At 29.8% G+C, this 18808-nt stretch overlaps 2 protein-coding genes across 4 annotated transcripts in view; both read left to right on the forward strand.

Moving 5' to 3' along the window:
• Nucleotides 1-18808, forward strand: part of LOC119610558 (beta-1,4-glucuronyltransferase 1-like) — a 104279-nt gene that overhangs the window by 80685 nt on the left and 4786 nt on the right. For 2 of the 3 annotated variants that reach the window (XM_037965824.1, XM_037965825.1), the window contains 3 exons: nucleotides 16915-17285; nucleotides 17352-17824; nucleotides 17899-18327. In XM_037965824.1, the coding sequence (XP_037821752.1) occupies nucleotides 17064-17285; nucleotides 17352-17824; nucleotides 17899-18327 (1124 nt within the window). In that variant the 5' untranslated portion in view covers nucleotides 16915-17063. Of the gene's footprint in view, nucleotides 1-4632; nucleotides 4811-4967; nucleotides 5010-16914; nucleotides 17286-17351; nucleotides 17825-17898; nucleotides 18328-18808 lie in introns of those variants that run through there. The other variant, XM_037965827.1, reaches the window with a different exon arrangement.
• On the forward strand, nucleotides 14987-16532 carry LOC119610559 (uncharacterized protein DDB_G0286299). Its single transcript, XM_037965828.1, has one exon. The coding sequence runs from the start codon at nucleotides 15088-15090 to the stop codon at nucleotides 16387-16389; it is 1302 nt and encodes a 433-aa protein (XP_037821756.1). The 5' UTR covers nucleotides 14987-15087; the 3' UTR covers nucleotides 16390-16532.

Here is an 18808-nt window from a genome sequence, read left to right on the forward strand (position 1 = left end):
TTCTAGTTCTGTTCTAGTTCTGTTCTAGTTCTGTTCTAGTTCTGTTCTAGTTCTGTTCTAGTTCTGTTCTAGTTCTGTTCTAGTTCTGTTCTAGTTCTGTTCTAGTTCTGTTCTAGTTCTGTTCTAGTCTGTTCTAGTTCTGTTCTAGTTCTGTTCTAGTTCTGTTCTAGTTCTGTTCTAGATCTGTTCTAGTTCTGTTCTAGTTCTGTTCTAGTTCTGTTCTAGTTCTGTTCTAGTTCTGTTCTTGTTCTGTTCTAGTTCTGTTCTAGTTCTGTTCTAGTTCTGTTCTAGTTCTGTTCTAGTTCTGTTCTAGTTCTGTTCTAGTTCTGTTCTAGTTCTGTTCTAGTTCTGTTCTAGTTCTGTTCTAGTTCTGTTCTAGTTCTGTTCTAGTTCTGTTCTAGTTCTGTTCTAGTTCTGTTCTAGTTCTGTTCTAGTTCTGTTCTAGTTCTGTTCTAGTTCTGTTCTAGTTCTGTTCTAGTTCTGTTCTAGTTCTGTTCTAGTTCTGTTCTAGTTCTGTACTAGTTCTGTACTAGTTCTGTTCTAGTTCTGTTCTTGTTTTGTTATAGTTCTGTTCTAGTTCTGTTCTAGTTCTGTTCTAGTTCTGTTCTAGTTCTGTTCTAGTTCTGTTCTAGTTCTGTTCTAGTTCTGTTCTAGTTCTGTTCTAGTTCTGTTCTAGTTCTGTTCTAGTTCTGTTCTAGTTCTGTTCTAGTTCTGTTCTAGTTCTGTACTAGTTCTGTTCTAGTTCTGTTCTTGTTTTGTTATAGTTCTGTTCTAGTTCAGTTCTAGTTCTAGTTCTGTTCTAGTTCTGTTCTAGTTCTGTTCTAGTTCTGTTCTAGTTCTGTTCTAGTTCTGTTCTAGTTCTGTTCTAGTTCTGTTCTAGTTCTGTTCTAGTTCTGTACTAGTTCTGTTCTAGTTCTGTTCTTGTTTTGTTATAGTTCTGTTCTAGTTCAGTTCTAGTTCTAGTTCTGTTCTAGTTCTGTTCTAGTTCTGTTCTTGTTTTGTTATAGTTCTGTTCTAGTTCTGTTCTAGTTCTGTTCTAGTTCTGTTCTAGTTCAGTTCTAGTTCTAGTTCTGTTCTAGTTCTGTTCTAGTTCTGTTTCTAGTTCTGTTCTAGTTCTGTTCTAGTTCTTAGTTCTGTTCTAGTTCTGTTCTAGTTCTGTTCTAGTTCTGTTCTAGTTTCTAGTTCTGTTCTAGTTCTGTTCTAGTTCTGTTCTAGTTCTGTTCTAGTTCTGTTCTAGTTCTGTTCTAGTTCTGTTCTAGTTCTGTTATAGTTCTGTTCTAGTTCTGTTCTAGTTCTGTTCTAGTTCTGTTCTAGTTCTGTTCTAGTTCTGTTCTAGTTCTGTTCTAGTTCTGTTCTAGTTTTGTTCTAGTTCTGTTCTAGTTCTGTTCTAGTTCTGTTCTAGTTCTGTTCTAGTTCTGCTCTAATTCTGTTCTAGTTCTTTTCTAGTTCTGTTTACAAGATCTTCTTTAGTTATTCTGTAAAATATTTATGTACATATTTAATAAGATGTTGATGTTGTTAATTAAACGAACTGAACTGTTAATAGTTTATCTCATAAAATATTTAACGTAACTAATTTTTCACATAAAATATCTTTTTGATTTCTTAACATAAAATATAGAGAAAAAGTTTTCTATGACATATTAATTGAACGAGTGTTAAAGTTTGTTATAATTTGAATTGTTTTCGAACACGTAACAAATAAATGAATGTCAAGAAAACGTTGTATTTAATATTTCTTGTTGATTATTTATTTGTGAGAAAATTTGATATTATTGTTATTATAAAGAAAATAATTATATTTGAATCCTTTTCACTTTAAATTGTGTATAGTATTAATCGTTCTCTTTTAATATCCTTAATTATCCTTTAAAAACCGAAACAACATTTGTTTGTTGTTAGCCTTTAATTACATTTAATTATTTAAATTTATGATGTTGTAGTCTGGAGTATATTTAACATTATTAAACTAAAAACAAACATTAAAAACAATGACTAAATATAAACTTAGTCATATGAGTTTATTTCAGAAAAATAAAACGCTCATAAAGTAAAATTTATATAGACTAACAATTTTGCTGGAGTAACTTTCAATTTCCATTAAAATTTTTTAATATATTTTAGTTAAATTTTTGTTGTTTTTGTTTTATTGTAATAAACACGCAAAATTAAACAAAAATGTAATAAAAAGTAGAGAAAGTATTTTAAAAGAAAGAAAAACAGCAACACGCAAACATTAATGTTTAAATTTAAAACTACACAACATCGAAGAGGAAAATGAAAATTCACAGAGAAAAGGATTTTCGTTTCATTTGGTTTTAATAATAATATGAACAAATATTTTATATGAAGCATTTTTATAAAAAATTTTGCAAAATTTTTATTTAAAAACTTTGAGCTAAAACTTGAACTAAACCGAAACTGGAATAGAATAAAACTAGAACAGAACTAGAACTGAACTAGAACTGAACTAGAACGGAACTAGAATAGAACTAGAACAGAACTAGAACAGAACTAGAACAGAACTAGAACAGAACTAGAACATAACTAGAACAGAACTAGAACAGAACTAGAACAGAACTATAACAGAACTAGAACAGAACTAGAACAGAACTAGAACAGAACTAGAACAGAACTAGAACAGAACTAGAACAGAACTAGAACAGAACTAGAACAGAACTAGAACAGAACTAGAACAGAACTAGAACAGAACTAGAACAGAACTAGAACAGAACTAGAATAGAACTAGAACAGAACTAGAACAGAACTAGAACAGAACTAGAACAGAACTAGAACATAACTAGAACAGAACTAGAACAGAACTAGAACAGAACTACAACAGAAACTAGATCAGAATTAGAACAGAATTAGAACAGAACTAGAACAGAATAGAACAAAACTAGAACAGAACTAGAACAGAACTAGAACAGAACTAGAACAGAATAGAACAGAACTAGAACAGAACTAGAACAGAACTAGAACAGACTAGAACAGAACTAGAACAGAACTAGAACAGAACTAGAACAGAAACTAGAACAGAACTAGAACAGAACTAGAAACAGAACTAGACCAGAACTAGAACAAACAGAACAGAACTAGAACAGAACTAGAACAGAACTAGAACAGAACTAGAACAGAAACTAGAACAGACACTAGAACTAGAACAGAACTAGAACAGAACTAGAACAGAACTAGAACAGAACTAGAACAGAACTAGAACAGAACTAGAACAGAACTAGAACAGAACTAGAACAGAACTAGAACAGAACTAGAACAGAACTAGAACAGAACTAGAACAGAACTAGAACAGAACTAGAACAGAACTAGAACAGAACTAGAACAGAACTAGAACAGAACTAGAACAAGAACTAGAACAGAACTAGAACAGAAGAACAGAACTAGAACAGAACTAGAACAGAACTAGAACAGAACTAGAACAGAACTAGAACAGAACTAGAACAGAACTAGAACAGAACTAGAACAGAACTAGAACAGAACTAGAACAGAACTAGAACAGAACAGAACAGAACTAGAACAGAACTAGAACAGAACTAGAACAGAACTAGAACAGAACTAGAACAGAACTAGAACAGAACTAGAACAGAACTAGAACAGAACTAGAACAGAACTAGAACAGAACTAGAACAGAACTAGAACAGAACTAGAACAGAACTAGAACAGAACTAGAACAGAACTAGAACAGAACTAGAACAGAACTAGAACAGAACTAGAACAGAACTAGAACAGAACTAGAACAGAACTAGAACAGAACAGAACTAGAGCAGAACTAGAGCAGAACTAGAACAGAACTAGAACAGAACAGAACTAGAACAGAACTACAATAAAACTGAAATTAAACTAGAGTAGATTTAGAACTAAACTTAACTAGAGCTGATTTAGAACTCAACTAGAACTTATGTGAACATTTCTAATATTGATTTTTTGCTATTATTATTTTTAAAATGGAATAAAATAATATTTAATAAATTTTCCATCAATAACATCTTTTAACAAATTCCTTTTTACAATAAATATTTATATTATTTTCAAGTTTTTCTTTCTCTCTTTCTTTCTTCCACTTGTTTTGCAAACATCACCAGTTGTGTTTATCAAGACATTAAGCCAAAGAAATAATGATAAAAAATATGAACCAACAACTATTTAAATATTGACTTGACATCAATTTTTTTCATCTTTATAAATTCTTTAACATTACACTTTCTTTGTGGTTTCAACAAGAATTTAAAAAGAAATAAAAAAAATTTTGAATTTTAGTTCTTAAAGATTTTTATTGAATATTGAAAGAGTGTAGTGTAAAGTAGAATTGAAGTTTAGGAAAAAAAACTACCAGTTTTTGGATTCTATTTTATTACCAAAGACCGCAAAACATTCAAAATCAACAATGACAGATAAATAAACAATTTTCAACTATTCTTATTTCTAACAGTGTGGTGTGTTTTTTAGTCCAAAAACACTTGTTGTTTAAACATTGAAACTGTTTAAACACTTAAACAAAATTAAATACATGTTTACAAATGTTAGAATAAAAAAAGTTAGAAAAAAAGAAAACTAAATAAAATTCGTTAAAATTTACTTGCTGGCAGAAAATCTTTTATATTTTATAACAACATTGACATCGGATGTCATAAAGTCACAGAGCATAACAGGGATAGTGAAACAGAGCTGCTCTAGTGTTTAAGAAAGTGATTGAAATTTTTAATATTTTTTTTGAAATATAAATATTGTTTTTTTTTTATAAAAATAAGTGCATCTTTATAAAGGTTAAAAAAAAAGAGTTAAACAATTTGATGTAAGTCGAAACTTCTAAAAAAAACTCTGAAATGTTAAATAATTCGGATGTAAAAAACAATTAATTAAAATTAAAGATTTGTTTTAGATTTATTTTAAACGTTTATGTTTTAAAATTTAAATTTATTTATATATTTTTTTCTTTTTCTCTCTTGCAGGTATGTCTAACAACTCCATCTCCCTTATAATTAATAAAATTTGTAAGTATTTTATGAAAAATTTATATTATCAATATTTCATATAAAATCAGCTGTTTTTTTTTTCTACGTAATTAAATCAACAACAATTTTACGTTACGTTGACATGCCACGGTGTTTGCTTTAGTATAATATAGCCTATTTTTCTATAACAAACAATATTTTTGTCATATTGACAACCTTATTTATTCGCTTATTATTTGTTAGTTAAACTACTGTCTACTTGCTTTAATTTAAGTAAGAATATTAAATAATTTATATTTTTAAAATTTTGTTTAATTAACAAATGTTGATCTACAAAACAGCTGAGCAACTGAATCCATGTTTGGGTTACCGTTTTTCCTAAAAAGAGGAAATTTGTGTAAATTGAATTAGAGAAACAAATTCCACGATTAGTGAACTATAGACTACAATATAGACTAGACTAGACTATAGACTAGATTAAAATATAGACTAGACTATAGACTAGACTATAGACTAGGCTATAGACTAGACTAGACTATAGACTAGATTAAAATATAGACTAGACTATAAACTAGACAGTAGACTAGACTATAGACTAGACTATAGACTAGACTATAGACTAGACTATAGACTAGACTAGACTATAGACTAGACTATAGACTAGACTATAGACTAGACTATAGACTAGACTATAGACTAGACTATAGACTAGACTATAGACTAGACTATAGACTAGACTATAGACTAGACAGTAGACTAGACTATAGACTAGACAGTAGACTAGACTATAGACTAGACTAGTAGACTAGACTAGACTAGAGCTAGACTATAGACTAGACTATAGACTAGACTAGACTATAGACTAGACTATAGACTAGACTATAGACTAGACTATAGACTAGACTATAGACTAGACTAGTAGACTGGACTATGAACTAGACTATAGACTGGACTATAGACTAGACTATTGACTAGACTATAGACTAGACTATAGACTAGAACTATAGACTAGACTATAGACTAGACTATAGACTAGACTATAGACTAGACTATAGACTAGACTATAGACTAGACTATAGACTAGACTATAGACTAGACTATAGACTAGACTATAGACTAGACTATAGACCTAAGACTATAGACTAGACTATAGACTAGACCTATAGACTAGACTATAGACTAGACTATAGACTAGACTATAGACTAACTATAGACTAGTACTATAGACATGACAGACTATAGACTAGACTATAGACTAGACTATAGACTAGACTATAGACTAGACTATAGACTAGACTATAGACTAGACTATAGACTAGACTATAGACTAGACTATAGACTAGACTATAGACTAGACTATAGACTAGACTATAGACTAGACTATAGATGACTATAGACTAGACTAGACTAGACTATAGACTAGACTAGACTAGACTATAGACTAGACTATAGACTAGACTATAGACTAGACTATAGACTAGACTATAGACTAGACTATAGACTAGACTATAGACTAGACTATAGACTAGACTATAGACTAGACTATAGACTAGACTAGACTAGACTATAGACTAGACTATAGACTAGACTATAGACTAGACTATAGACTAGACTATAGACTAGACTATAGACTAGACTATAGACTAGACTGTAGACTAGACTAGACTAGACTATAGACTAGACTATAGACTAGACTATAGACTAGACTAGACTAGAGACAGACTAGACTAGACTATAGACTAGACTATAGACTAGACTATAGACTAGACTATAGACTAGACTATAGACTAGACTATAGATAGACTATAGACTAGACTATAGACTAGACTATAGACTAGACTATAGACTAGACTATAGACTAGACTATAGACTAGACTATAGATAGACTATAGACTAGACTATAGACTAGACTATAGACTAGACTATAGACTAGACTATAGACTAGACTATAGACTAGACTATAGACTAGACTATAGACTAGACTATAGACTAGACTATAGACTAGACTATAGACTAGACTATAGACTAGACTATAGACTAGACTATAGACTAGACTATAGAGACTATAGACTAGACTATAGACTAGACTATAGACTAGACTATAGACTAGACTATAGACTAGACTATAGACTAGACTATAGACTAGACTATAGACTAGACTATAGACTAGACTATAGACTAGACTATAGACTAGACTATAGACTAGACTATAGACTAGACTATAGACTAGACTATAGACTAGACTATAGACTAGACTATAGACTAGACTATAGACTAGACTATAGACTAGACTATAGACTAGACTATAGACTAGACTATAGACTAGACTATAGACTAGACTATAGACTAGACTATAGACTAGACTATAGACTAGACTAGACTAGATATGGACTAGACTATGGACTAGACTATAGACTAGACTATAGACTAGACTATAGACTAGACTATAGACTAGACTATAGACTAGACTATAGACTAGACTATAGACTAGACTATAGACTAGACTATAGACTAGACTATAGACTAGACTATAGACTAGACTATAGACTAGACTATAGACTAGACTATAGACTAGACTATAGACTAGACTATAGACTAGACTATAGACTAGACTATAGACTAGACTATAGACTAGACTATAGACTAGACTATAGACTAGACTATAGACTAGACTATAGACTAGACTATAGACTAGACTATAGACTAGACTATAGACTAGACTATAGACTAGACTATAGACTAGACTATAGACTAGACTATAGACTAGACTATAGACTAGACTATAGACTAGACTATAGACTAGACTATAGACTAGACTATAGACTAGACTATAGACTAGACTATAGACTAGACTATAGACTAGACTATAGACTAGACTATAGACTAGACTATAGACTAGACTATAGACTAGACTATAGACTAGACTATAGACTAGACTATAGACTAGACTATAGACTAGACTATAGACTAGACTATAGACTAGACTATAGACTAGACTATAGACTAGACTATACACTAAACTATAGACTAGACTAGACTATAGACTTGTAGTCTAGACTATAGACTTATGTTCTAGACTAAACTGTAATCTATTCCATATTTAATTCTGTAGTCTAGTTTATAGTTTATATTCTATATTACAGTCAAGCCTAAAGTCGAGAATATAATGTGGACTACTAGTATGCTTTAGTCTGGAGTATAGATCATACATAGAATAGTGTTCTGTCTAAACTACAATGGTTTATAAATAGTTTATGATTTTTTGTGTTTTATTCAAGGAATTTATTTTCTTATCGTAAAATTGTTTATCTTATTTATTCTATAAAAACTTTAGTATTTCTTCCTATTTCGCAATTAATTTTCTTAAAAACATTTAATATAAACGTTATTTTAAAATTTACTACATAACTAATAATAATTAAAAAAAAAAAAAACATTTTATTATAATGGCTTCTTTTTTAACTAAATCTTTGCATACATACCTTGGGTGTAAGCTATTTAAATTTCTTAGAATTTCAATTGTTTATCACAAATTCTTAGAATTTCTTTCTGGAATCATTTTAAAAGGCATTAAAAAAGTCATGTTGGAAATAAGTTTTTAATCAGTTTTTAAGTGGATTTAGTTTTGATTTGAATTCCAAAAAATTTCTTTATAATAAATTCTATTTTACTGCGGTACATTAACCTTAAGTTAAGTTATATAAGTAGTAGTTTATCAAAGAGGAATGTATGATTTTTTTGTTAATTTGAATTTTAACATCAACCACTAGTTGTTAATTATATTATTATAAAGAAATAATATATGTTTATAACAGAAAGCTAAATTTATATCAATTAAACATAAATAGCTGGAGGCTTTGAATTTAAACAAAAATATGGATAAACATAATTATACTCTTTTTTTGTAGGCCCATGTATTTAAAATTTTTTCTTTTAGGTTTTTATTGTTAGAGGAAATCAAACAGAATGTTTAATTTATTGGGTGATGGAATAAGTAAATTCCTAAAAATTCTTTTAGTAAAAGTCTAGTCGATAGTCTAGTCTATGGTCTAGACTATAGACTAGACTATAGACTAGACTATAGACTAGACTATAGACTAGACTATAGACTAGACTATAGTCTATAGTCCAGTCTATAGTCTAGTCTATAGTCTAGTCTATAGTCTAGTCTATAGTCTAGTCTATAGTCTAGTCTATAGTCTAGTCTATAGTCTAGTCTATAGTCTAGTCTATAGTCTAGTCTATAGTCTAGTCTATAGTCTAGTCTATAGTCTAGTCCATAGTCTAGTCTATAGTCTAGTCTATAGTCTAGTCTATAGTCTAGTCTATAGTCTAGTCTATAGTCTAGTATAGTCTATAGTCTAGTATAGTCTATAGTCTAGTCTAGTCTATAGTCTAGTCTAGTATATAGACTAGTCTAGTAGTCTAGTCTATAGTCTAGTCTATAGTCTAGTCTATAGTCTAGTCTATAGTCTAGTCTATAGTCTAGTCTATAGTCTAGTCTATAGTCTAGTCTATAGTCTTGTCTATAGTCTAGTCTATAGTCTAGTCTATAGTCTGGTCTGTAGTCTAGTCTATAGTCTAGACTATAGTCTAGTCTATAGTCTAGTCCTATAGTCTAGTCTATAGTCTAGTCTAGTCTATAGTCTTGTCCATAGTCTAGTCTATAGTCTAGTCTAGTCTATAGTCCTAGTCTAGTCCTAGTCTATAGTCCTAGTCTATAGTCCTAGTCTATAGTCTGGTCGAGTATATAGTCTAGTCTATAGTCTAGTCTATAGTCTAGTCTATAGCTAGTCTATAGTCCTTAGTCTAGAGTCTATTCTATAGTCTAGTCTATAGTCTAGTCTATAGTCTATAGTCTAGTCTATAGTCTAGTCTATAGTCTAGTCTATAGTCTAGTCTATAGTCTAGTCTATAGTCTAGTCTATAGTCTAGTCTATAGTCTAGTCTATAGTCTTGTCTATAGTCTAGTCTATAGTCTAGTCTATAGTCTGGTCTGTAGTCTAGTCTATAGTCTAGACTATAGTCTAGTCTATAGTCTAGTCTATAGTCTAGTCTATAGTCTAGTCTAGTCTATAGTCTTGTCCATAGTCTAGTCTATAGTCTAGTCTAGTCTATAGTCTAGTCTAGTCTAGTCTATAGTCTAGTCTAGTCTAGTCTATAGTCTGGTCTAGTATATGTCTAGTCTATAGTCTAGTCTATAGTCTAGTCTAGTCTAGTATAGTCTAGTCTATAGTCTAGTCTATAGTCTAGTCTATAGTCTAGTCTATAGTCTAGTCTATAGTCTAGTCTATAGTCTAGTCTATAGTCTAGTCTAGTCTATAGTCTAGTCTAGTCTATAGTCTAGTCTATAGTCTATAGTCTAGTCTATAGTCTAGTCTAGTCTAGTCTATAGTCTAGTCTATAGTCTAGTCTATAGTCTAGTCTATAGTCTAGTCTATAGTCTAGTCTATAGTCTAGTCTATAGTCTAGTCTATAGTCTAGTCTATAGTCTAGTCTATAGTCTAGTTTGTAGTTTATATTTTTATGGAATTTATAGTTCGTGCTTTAATCTAGTTATAGAATAAAAAGATAAAAAATTAATTAAGTATTCCAAAGAAGTTCTCTAGAATCTGGGTTAGGGTTCTAAAAAAAATCTATATTTCGTCAGTTCTTCTCTTTTATTTTTTATCATTAAATTAAAAAATTTTCAATTTATTTCACCTTAATATCTATTCCCCAAAAAAACCCAATTATTTTCCTTGTTGTTGTTGTTTAAAAAAATCTATTCTTCACTCTTTTAAGTGAAGTGGGGGTAAATACTTGAAATAATAAAGTACAATAACAGAATATAAATAATTTGAACACGTTGTCGAAACAAAAATACAAATATTTTTTTGTTTTTCCTACACTTTTATACTTTTTGAATAGAAAAAAAAACATTTTAAACAAAAACAAAAAAAAAAACAAAAAATAATGAAGAAAAGGCAGATTGCCTAAAGCAAAGTAAACGTACTTGTACTTTAGTGAATGAAAGAAGTGCAAAAAAAAATTATTACATGTGCCCGAAATTAACCTTAATATTTTGTGATGTGATATATAATAAATCAGTCTGAAAAAAATATTAAAAACCCTGAGGTAATTTGCCAAAATTGTTAATGTAAATACTGAAGCAAAAAAGTTTACAAACAAGTAGAACATCAAATTTTTGGCAAAAAAAAGTAGTTACACAAAAAAGATATTTTTGGCAAAAGGTGTGAATTGTATGTCTGTAATACATAAGAAATTATATTAATAATTATTTATTTTTTTAAGAATTTAAAGTTTTTGCAATTTTGTTTGTACTTTTTTTCTTTTTATTCCTTTTCACCACATTTTCTTAATGTTTCCTTTTTCCGCTAAAGATTTGTTCTGTTTCCTTATTTGTAAGTTAAATATTCTTTTTACGCATGTATCTTCTTCCTTACATTTTATTTCCGTTTACATTATACATATTAACATACGTTTGGTAAAGCCATCAAATGTTTACATTACTTGATGATACATTCCTCATCATTAAATATTTAATATATTTTTTTTTTTTTGCATAAATTAATATTGTAAATTGAGAACTGCGGAAAGTTATGATAAATCTTTAAAGGCGTAGTTAAGAAAAGGGGCGGGAGTTAATAATCAGCAAAACATTCAATTAATCACAATATTTTGGAGTTTTTTCATAAAATATTTCCGTTTTTGCTTTCTTCTCCTTTTGTCACTAAAACCCCACACCCTTTCAACTACTACCCCTCTGCCTTCATTTGCATGTGTCATAAGAATATTTATTTTATTTTTCGGTTATTCATTTCGTTTTTTTTTTTTTGCCATTTTTTCCGGCAAACCTTAAATTTATTTTGCGGTTACCGAAATACAAAAATGAAATGAAATGAAAAAAAACCTCATTCGCATTACAATATTTAAATGAAAATATTTAACAGTTTTATTCGAACAAATATGATGACAGTACAGCAAAACACATAAAAAAGTGGAATTTTTGTTAAAATTTTGATTTTTTAGTGTAAAATTGGGTTATTTAGCGAAAATTAGATTTTTTAGTGAAAAATTTGTTTTTTTTTTTTGGACAAATTAGATTTTGTAGTGAAAAATTAGATTTTTAGTAAAAAATTAGATTTTTAGTAAAAAATTAGATTTTGGGTGAAAAATTAGATTTTGGGTGAAAAATTAGATTTTTACTAAAAAAGTGAAAAGTGAAAAATTAGATTTAGATTAGATAGATATATAGATAGAAAGATAGATAGATAGATAGATAGATAGATAGATAGATAGATAGATAGATAGATAGATAGATAGATAGATAGATAGATAGATAGATAGATAGATAGATAGATAGATAGATAGATAGATAGATAGATAGATAGATAGAGTAGATAGATAGATAGATAGATAGAATAGATAGATAGATAGATAGATAGATAGATAGATAGAATAGATAGATAGATAGATAGATAGATAGATAGATAGATAGATAGATAGATAGATAGATAGATAGATAGATAGATAGATAGATAGATAGATAGATAGATAGATAGATAGATAGATAGATAGATAGATAGATAGATAGATAGATAGATAGATAGATAGATAGATAGATAGATAGATAGATAGATAGATAGATAGATAGATAGATAGATAGATAGATAGATAGATAGATAGATAGATAGATAGATAAATAGATAGATAGATAGATAGATAGATAGATAGATAGATAGATAGATAGATAGATAGATAGATAGATAGATAGATAGATAGATAGATAGATAGATAGATAGATAGATAGATAGATAGATATAATATAGTAAATATATTGTATGAAAAAGTTTTCTATAGAAAATCTTTTGTAGGAAAGACTTCTCTATAGAAAATCTTTTGTAGGAAATACTTTTCTATAGAAAATGTTTTGTAGGAAAGACTTTTCTATAGAAAATCTTTTGTAGGAAAGACTTTTCTATAGAAAATCTTTTGTAGGAAAGACTTTTCTATAGAAAATCTTTTGTAGGAAAGACTTTTCTATAGAAAATCTTTTGTAGGAAAGACTTTTCTATAAAAAATCTTTTGTAGAAAAGACTTTTCTATAGAAAATCTTTTGTAGGGAAGACTTTTCTATAGAAAATCTTTTGTAGGAAAGACTTTTCTATAGAAAATCTTTTGTAGGAAAGACTCTTCTGTAGAAAATCTTTTGTAGGAAAGACTCTTCTATAGAAAATCTTTTGTAGGAAAAACTTTTCTGTATAAAATCTTTTGTAGGAAAGACTTTTCTATAGAAAATCTTTTGTAGGAAAGACTGTTCTATAGAAAATCTTTTGTAGGAAAGACTGTTCTATAGAAAATCTTTTGTAGGAAGGACTTTTCTGTATAAAATCTAAATAGTTTAAATTATCTATAGTCTGGACTATAGCTTCCCGCTAGTCTAAAGTTTCGCTGTGTGTGTATTATAGCTCCTCTATAATAATTTAGTGTGTACTTCTCTATAATCTGGATTATAGATTCTCTATTGTCTGGACTATAGAGTATGGTCTCGACTATAGCTTCTCTATAGTTTGAACTATATCTTTTCGGCTCCACTGTTCTTCGACCATTTATAAAAAAAAAATAAGAGAAAATTTTGTACCTACATTTAGTGAATTGGTTTTTTGTGAGGATGATAATGTTGATATTTTTTCTCGTTATTCTGACATGCGGCTTTCAGACACTTTAATAAAATACACAAAAATAATGAAAAAATATTTTTTGGGGGGAAAAGGGTGCATAATACTCCCTCCCCCTACTGTTATGTGTCACAAAACTAACAATGAAAATATTTAGAAACAAATACAATATATTCTTTCATTATTAAAAATTTACAACAATGATAATTTTTGTACATAAAATGTTTTGGGGTTTTTCAATATATAGTTTTTTTTTTGTAAAAGAGCTAAAATACCGAGGTAAATGTACATTATGAATCATGATTTGTGGTTAATGCACTTTTTGTTGTGTGGCCAATAATATGTTGGGTTTGTAAAAGGAAATGTATTACATTTAGGCTAATGTAAAAGACAGGATTCATAGTTCTAATGAAAAAGTCTAGAATTTCGAATAAGGAATTAAAATTCTTAATTATGTTAATGAGATCTGAGGTTAGACTATTAAAAGGTTAAACTCGACTTTATTGAAATCTGAAATTTTGAGGTTATGTTTAATTTCATTGAAATTTACAATTTTGAGGTTATATTCAGATAGATTTTAAATTTGATTTGTGAAGTGAATCTCTAAAATTTCGATAATTTTTTTTATCAAATGAATACTTTTTTTTATAAAATTTTCCTTAAATTTATGTTTTCGTTCTTTTAAAACTCTGTTTAAAACTGCATTAATTGTAAAGGCAAATTTCATTTAAAATTATAATTTTTAAGAGGATTAAAATTAATTGTATACGTTTGACTATGAGGTAAGTCATATAATAATTAATTTAAATTAAAGAATTAAACAAAAACAAATGACAGTTGAAAACAAATTTAATTAGTGTTTTAGTCATAAACATATTCGTTTAAAGTACGTAATCTATTTTAAAAGTTTTTCATAAAATTAAATGTTTGACGCATTATTTGGAAAATAACAATTAAATTAATTTAAATTAACTTTAAACAAGAAAAATTATTATAAAATTACAAATATTTGGAATTATTAGCAGAAAATAAACAAATATGTAAACAATTGAAAAAAAAACTCATTTAAATTATTCAAATTTGTTTAATATTACAGCTACATTATAATATTATATTTTTCTATTTAAATAAAGTTTTTTTTTATAAAAAAAAACACCAACCAAGACTCAAATAAACCTAAAAACTGTTACTTTCCTCTTGTTTATATACCTGACACTTGAAAACACAACTCTGTTTGCTTGTACCTCCACTTTAACACAACTCGCTGGCTACAGCTGTGTTTTCTTCGTCACATTTCAATTCCATTTCATTCCACGTGTTTAAAACAACAAATTCACCGCTTTTTTTATATTGTGCAAAAAATATCTACTTGAAAACATTCCCTCACAAAAATTGCGAAAAAATAAAAAAATAACAAACAAATCAATAAAACTACAATGGGTTCAACAAAATTAAAGGAAGATTTAACTAATTGTTTAATAAATTTTGATCGCCGTGTTTTAATAACTGAACTATTGGATGATTATCAACTGGCCTATGAGGAGGTCAACGATTTAGTGGAAAAATATGTGGAGCAGCAGGAAAAGAAAGATAAAATTAAATTTGATAAAAGATTTCTAGTGCATGGTGTAGTGGAGGGTGAACAGAAAAAGGAAATTTATAAAATAGTGGAAGAAACTAAACTTAAAGAATGGTTAAATAAATTGAAAAATGCCGAGTCTTCCCTATACTCTGTGGAGGTGGCTGGAGGAGCTAAGTCTGCAGCGCCAGTATTTAAACCCATGAGTGTACAAGAGGGAGCCAAATTAAAAGATAGACAGGGTTCCAAAGCCTCCATAACTAATGGCGCAGTAGAAACCTCAAAAACCACTAAACCTATAGAGAAAAAAGAAGTCAAACAGGAAGCTACTAGCAGCAAAGCTTTAAAAGCATCTCCCAAGAGCAGTGCAAAAGCTACAACAAAAGTAGAAGCCAAGAAAACTTCACCTAAAACTGAGACCTCCCCTACAGATAAAAAAGCAGCCGACAAAAAATCTACCAACAAAAAAGGTATAAACAATTTCTTTGCTCCTACTGCTACAGCAGCCAACAAGAAAACGGAAGATGTCAAAGACTCCAAAGCCAGCAGTGGTGTTGTTAAGCCACCTACACCCAAAAAAATGGAAGATTTCTTTAAAAAACAAACAGAAAAACCTAAAACCAGCACAGAATCAATAAAGAAAACACCAGCAGTCAATACCTCCGTACAACTATTCGATGATGAGGATGAAGAAGAACCTGAAGAAATCTCATCAGATGAGGAGGAGAAATTGGAAGCATTAAAACGAGATATTATTTCTTCCGATGTAGAAATGGAAGCAGAAGATGAAAATGATACTAAACCTACAACTTCCAGCAAGAGAAGACGTATTTTAGATTCAGATGATGAGGAAGAAGATCCTCCTGTTAAACAAGAAAAGTTGGATATTAAGAAGGAAACAAAGGAAGAAGAAGCAGAGGAACCGGTAGCAGAAACTTATCTAGATGAAGACGGTTTCGTTATTACCAAAAAGCCCAAACAGAAAGCCTCGGGAGCTGCTAACAAATCACCAGCCACTAAGAAAACACCACCGGTAACCTTGAAGTCGTCACCCAAGGATAGCAAAAAGCCTAGTACTACTAAGGAAACTAAGGCGGCCACTAATTCGGCAGCCAAAACTAAACAGGCGGGAATTATGAATTTCTTTAGTAAGAAGTAGGAGTATTATTAATTAGAATTTTTTTTTTCTCGAAAAGGTCTGGACCTTTTTAAGTTATTCGTAGTAATGGAGTGTTATAAGTTATGATTTTTTTTTTGTGTATGAAATAAAATAAGTCAAAAAACAGAGAGAAGCTAAAAAGATATATTTAACATTTTAAAATGAACATTTAAAGTGTATAGTGCCTTGAAAGAAACTTCATCCTAACCATGATCCTAACTTTATTGCACGTAGACTGAAATAAAAAGAAAAAAAGGTATTGGAAATCTATTCTACAATCTATTTCGAAATGTGTACATTTGAAGGGAAGAAAGAAAATACGTTTCATCTAAATTTGAAAGAAGTCGAAATCTATCATATCAGGTTTTTAATATCGTGTCAAAAACTTTGAAAACTCTACATAAATCAAATTTAATTGAACTCGAAAAGAAATTGAAACACATTAAGCTTGTCATAGAAACTACTTTTTTTTAATTAATAAATTTACGTTTTAAAATATATTTTTTCTCATTCTTATCATTGCAGTTTCTTCCTTTACCAGGTTTTGAACTTAAATTCAAAACAAAAACGAACAGAATCGCAATATTTTCTCAAAGCTAAATATTTAAATAAACAGCTTCAAGATTCCTTACACTAAATTGAATACACCAGACACAAAAGAAAACGCATTTAAAATGCGTTTCGAACCATTGGGACAGAAAATGTTTACACGACGCAATTGGCTGCTAAGATGCAGTATATTAATAAATATTGCTGTGATTTTATACATATGCAGTCATGTAATGATTGGCAATAGATATACCTTTACGACTGGCTCACAATTATTTATACAGGAACAGCAGACACAAAGTCAGCAAGCGCAGCAGGGTATGGTGAGAGAAACCTTAGGGAAGAGTGTAAGTTTGCAAATAATTTAGTTATACAATAGATTCATTAATACAGGAGTTTACTTAATATTATAGGAGCAATTAACATATAATGGTGAAGACAAAGTAGCAGCTCCACCTGACCATCCAGCACCACCACATGGTGACAGTGGTGGCGGCGACGGCGTTGGTGGCGCTGCAATCTTAAATACACAGCTTTCCAATAAAGATGCTGAGGCACCAGAAATGGATCCCAATATAGGAGATCCGGCAGCAGTTATTGGTAATATTGCTCCTGGAGGCAATAGCTATCTAAATAATACACAAAGTGAGACGGCTGGTAGTTACATTGTCACCGGTGATGAAAAAGACTTTGATGAACGTTTGCGTAGCCTCTTGAAGTGCTATGACAAATCTTACGAACCCGAAACTCTACAACGTGGAGATTTTTGGGTGTTGAAAAATTATGTTCGTGCCGAACATGGTGAACTCAAGTGCCATGAATCTATAACCTATACAACACATGCAGATTATTCATTTTTAGATAATTTAATACCACTATTAGAAAGGTATTTCAAAATATAATCATTTAGTTTTTTATTTAATATAAATAATTATTATTTATTACTGTATTATTAAACAGATGGAATGCTCCTATTAGCATAGCTATGCATGCACCCGGTACTGACTTCCAACCCACTTTAGATTCCATCAAATATTTAAGAGACTGTTTACCTGAAAGTAATCTGGTGCGCTCCTATGCCACATTTCACTTTTACTTTAGCACTAAACATATCCCCAAAACAATACCCAAACCATCAGATGCTTTAAAAATGGGCTATAATTGTTCACTGCCCGCTCCTTATGTTAATGTGACGTCGGGCCATTTGTATAAGGCCCAAAAGAAACTTTTGTATCCGGTTAATGTGGGTCGTAATATAGCCAGAGATGCTGCTATAACTCACTTTATTTTGGCCTCGGACATTGAATTGTATCCAAATCCAGGTTTGGTGAAAAAATTCTTAGAAATGATTGCGAGAAATGAACAGTATTTGCAGAGGAAGTCACCACGGTGAGTAAAACTAAAAATAAATATCTTAAAAATTATTCAGTAAGATGTTTTAAAATTTATTAAACAGTTTTCAATTTAGTGGCAAATTTATAATACTGTTGAAAATTATTGCTATAACTGTTAGTTAGTTAGTTGGTTAGGTAGTTAGTTAGCTAGCTAGTTAGTTAGTTAGTTAGTTAGCTAGCTAGCTAGCTAGTTAGTTAGTTAGTTAGTTAGTTAGTTAGTTAGTTAGTTAGTTAGTTAGTTAGTTAGTTAGTTAGTTAGTTAGTTAGTTAGTTAGTTAGTTAGTTAGTTAGTTAGTTAGTTAGTTAGTTAGTTAGTTAGTTAGTTAGTTAGTTAGTTAGTTAGTTAGTTAGTTAGTTAGTTAGTTAGTTAGTTAGTTAGTTAGTTAGTTAGTAGTTAGTTAGTTAGTTAGTTAGTTAGTTAGTTAGTTAGTTAGTTAGTTAGTTAGTTAGTAGTTAGTTAGTTAGTTAGTTAGTTA

The sequence above is a fragment of the Lucilia sericata genome, unplaced genomic scaffold (assembly GCF_015586225.1).
Source record: "Lucilia sericata isolate MDLA Ls3-8-SP2 unplaced genomic scaffold, ASM1558622v1 Contig001227F_arrow, whole genome shotgun sequence".
NCBI lineage: Eukaryota > Metazoa > Arthropoda > Insecta > Diptera > Calliphoridae > Lucilia > Lucilia sericata.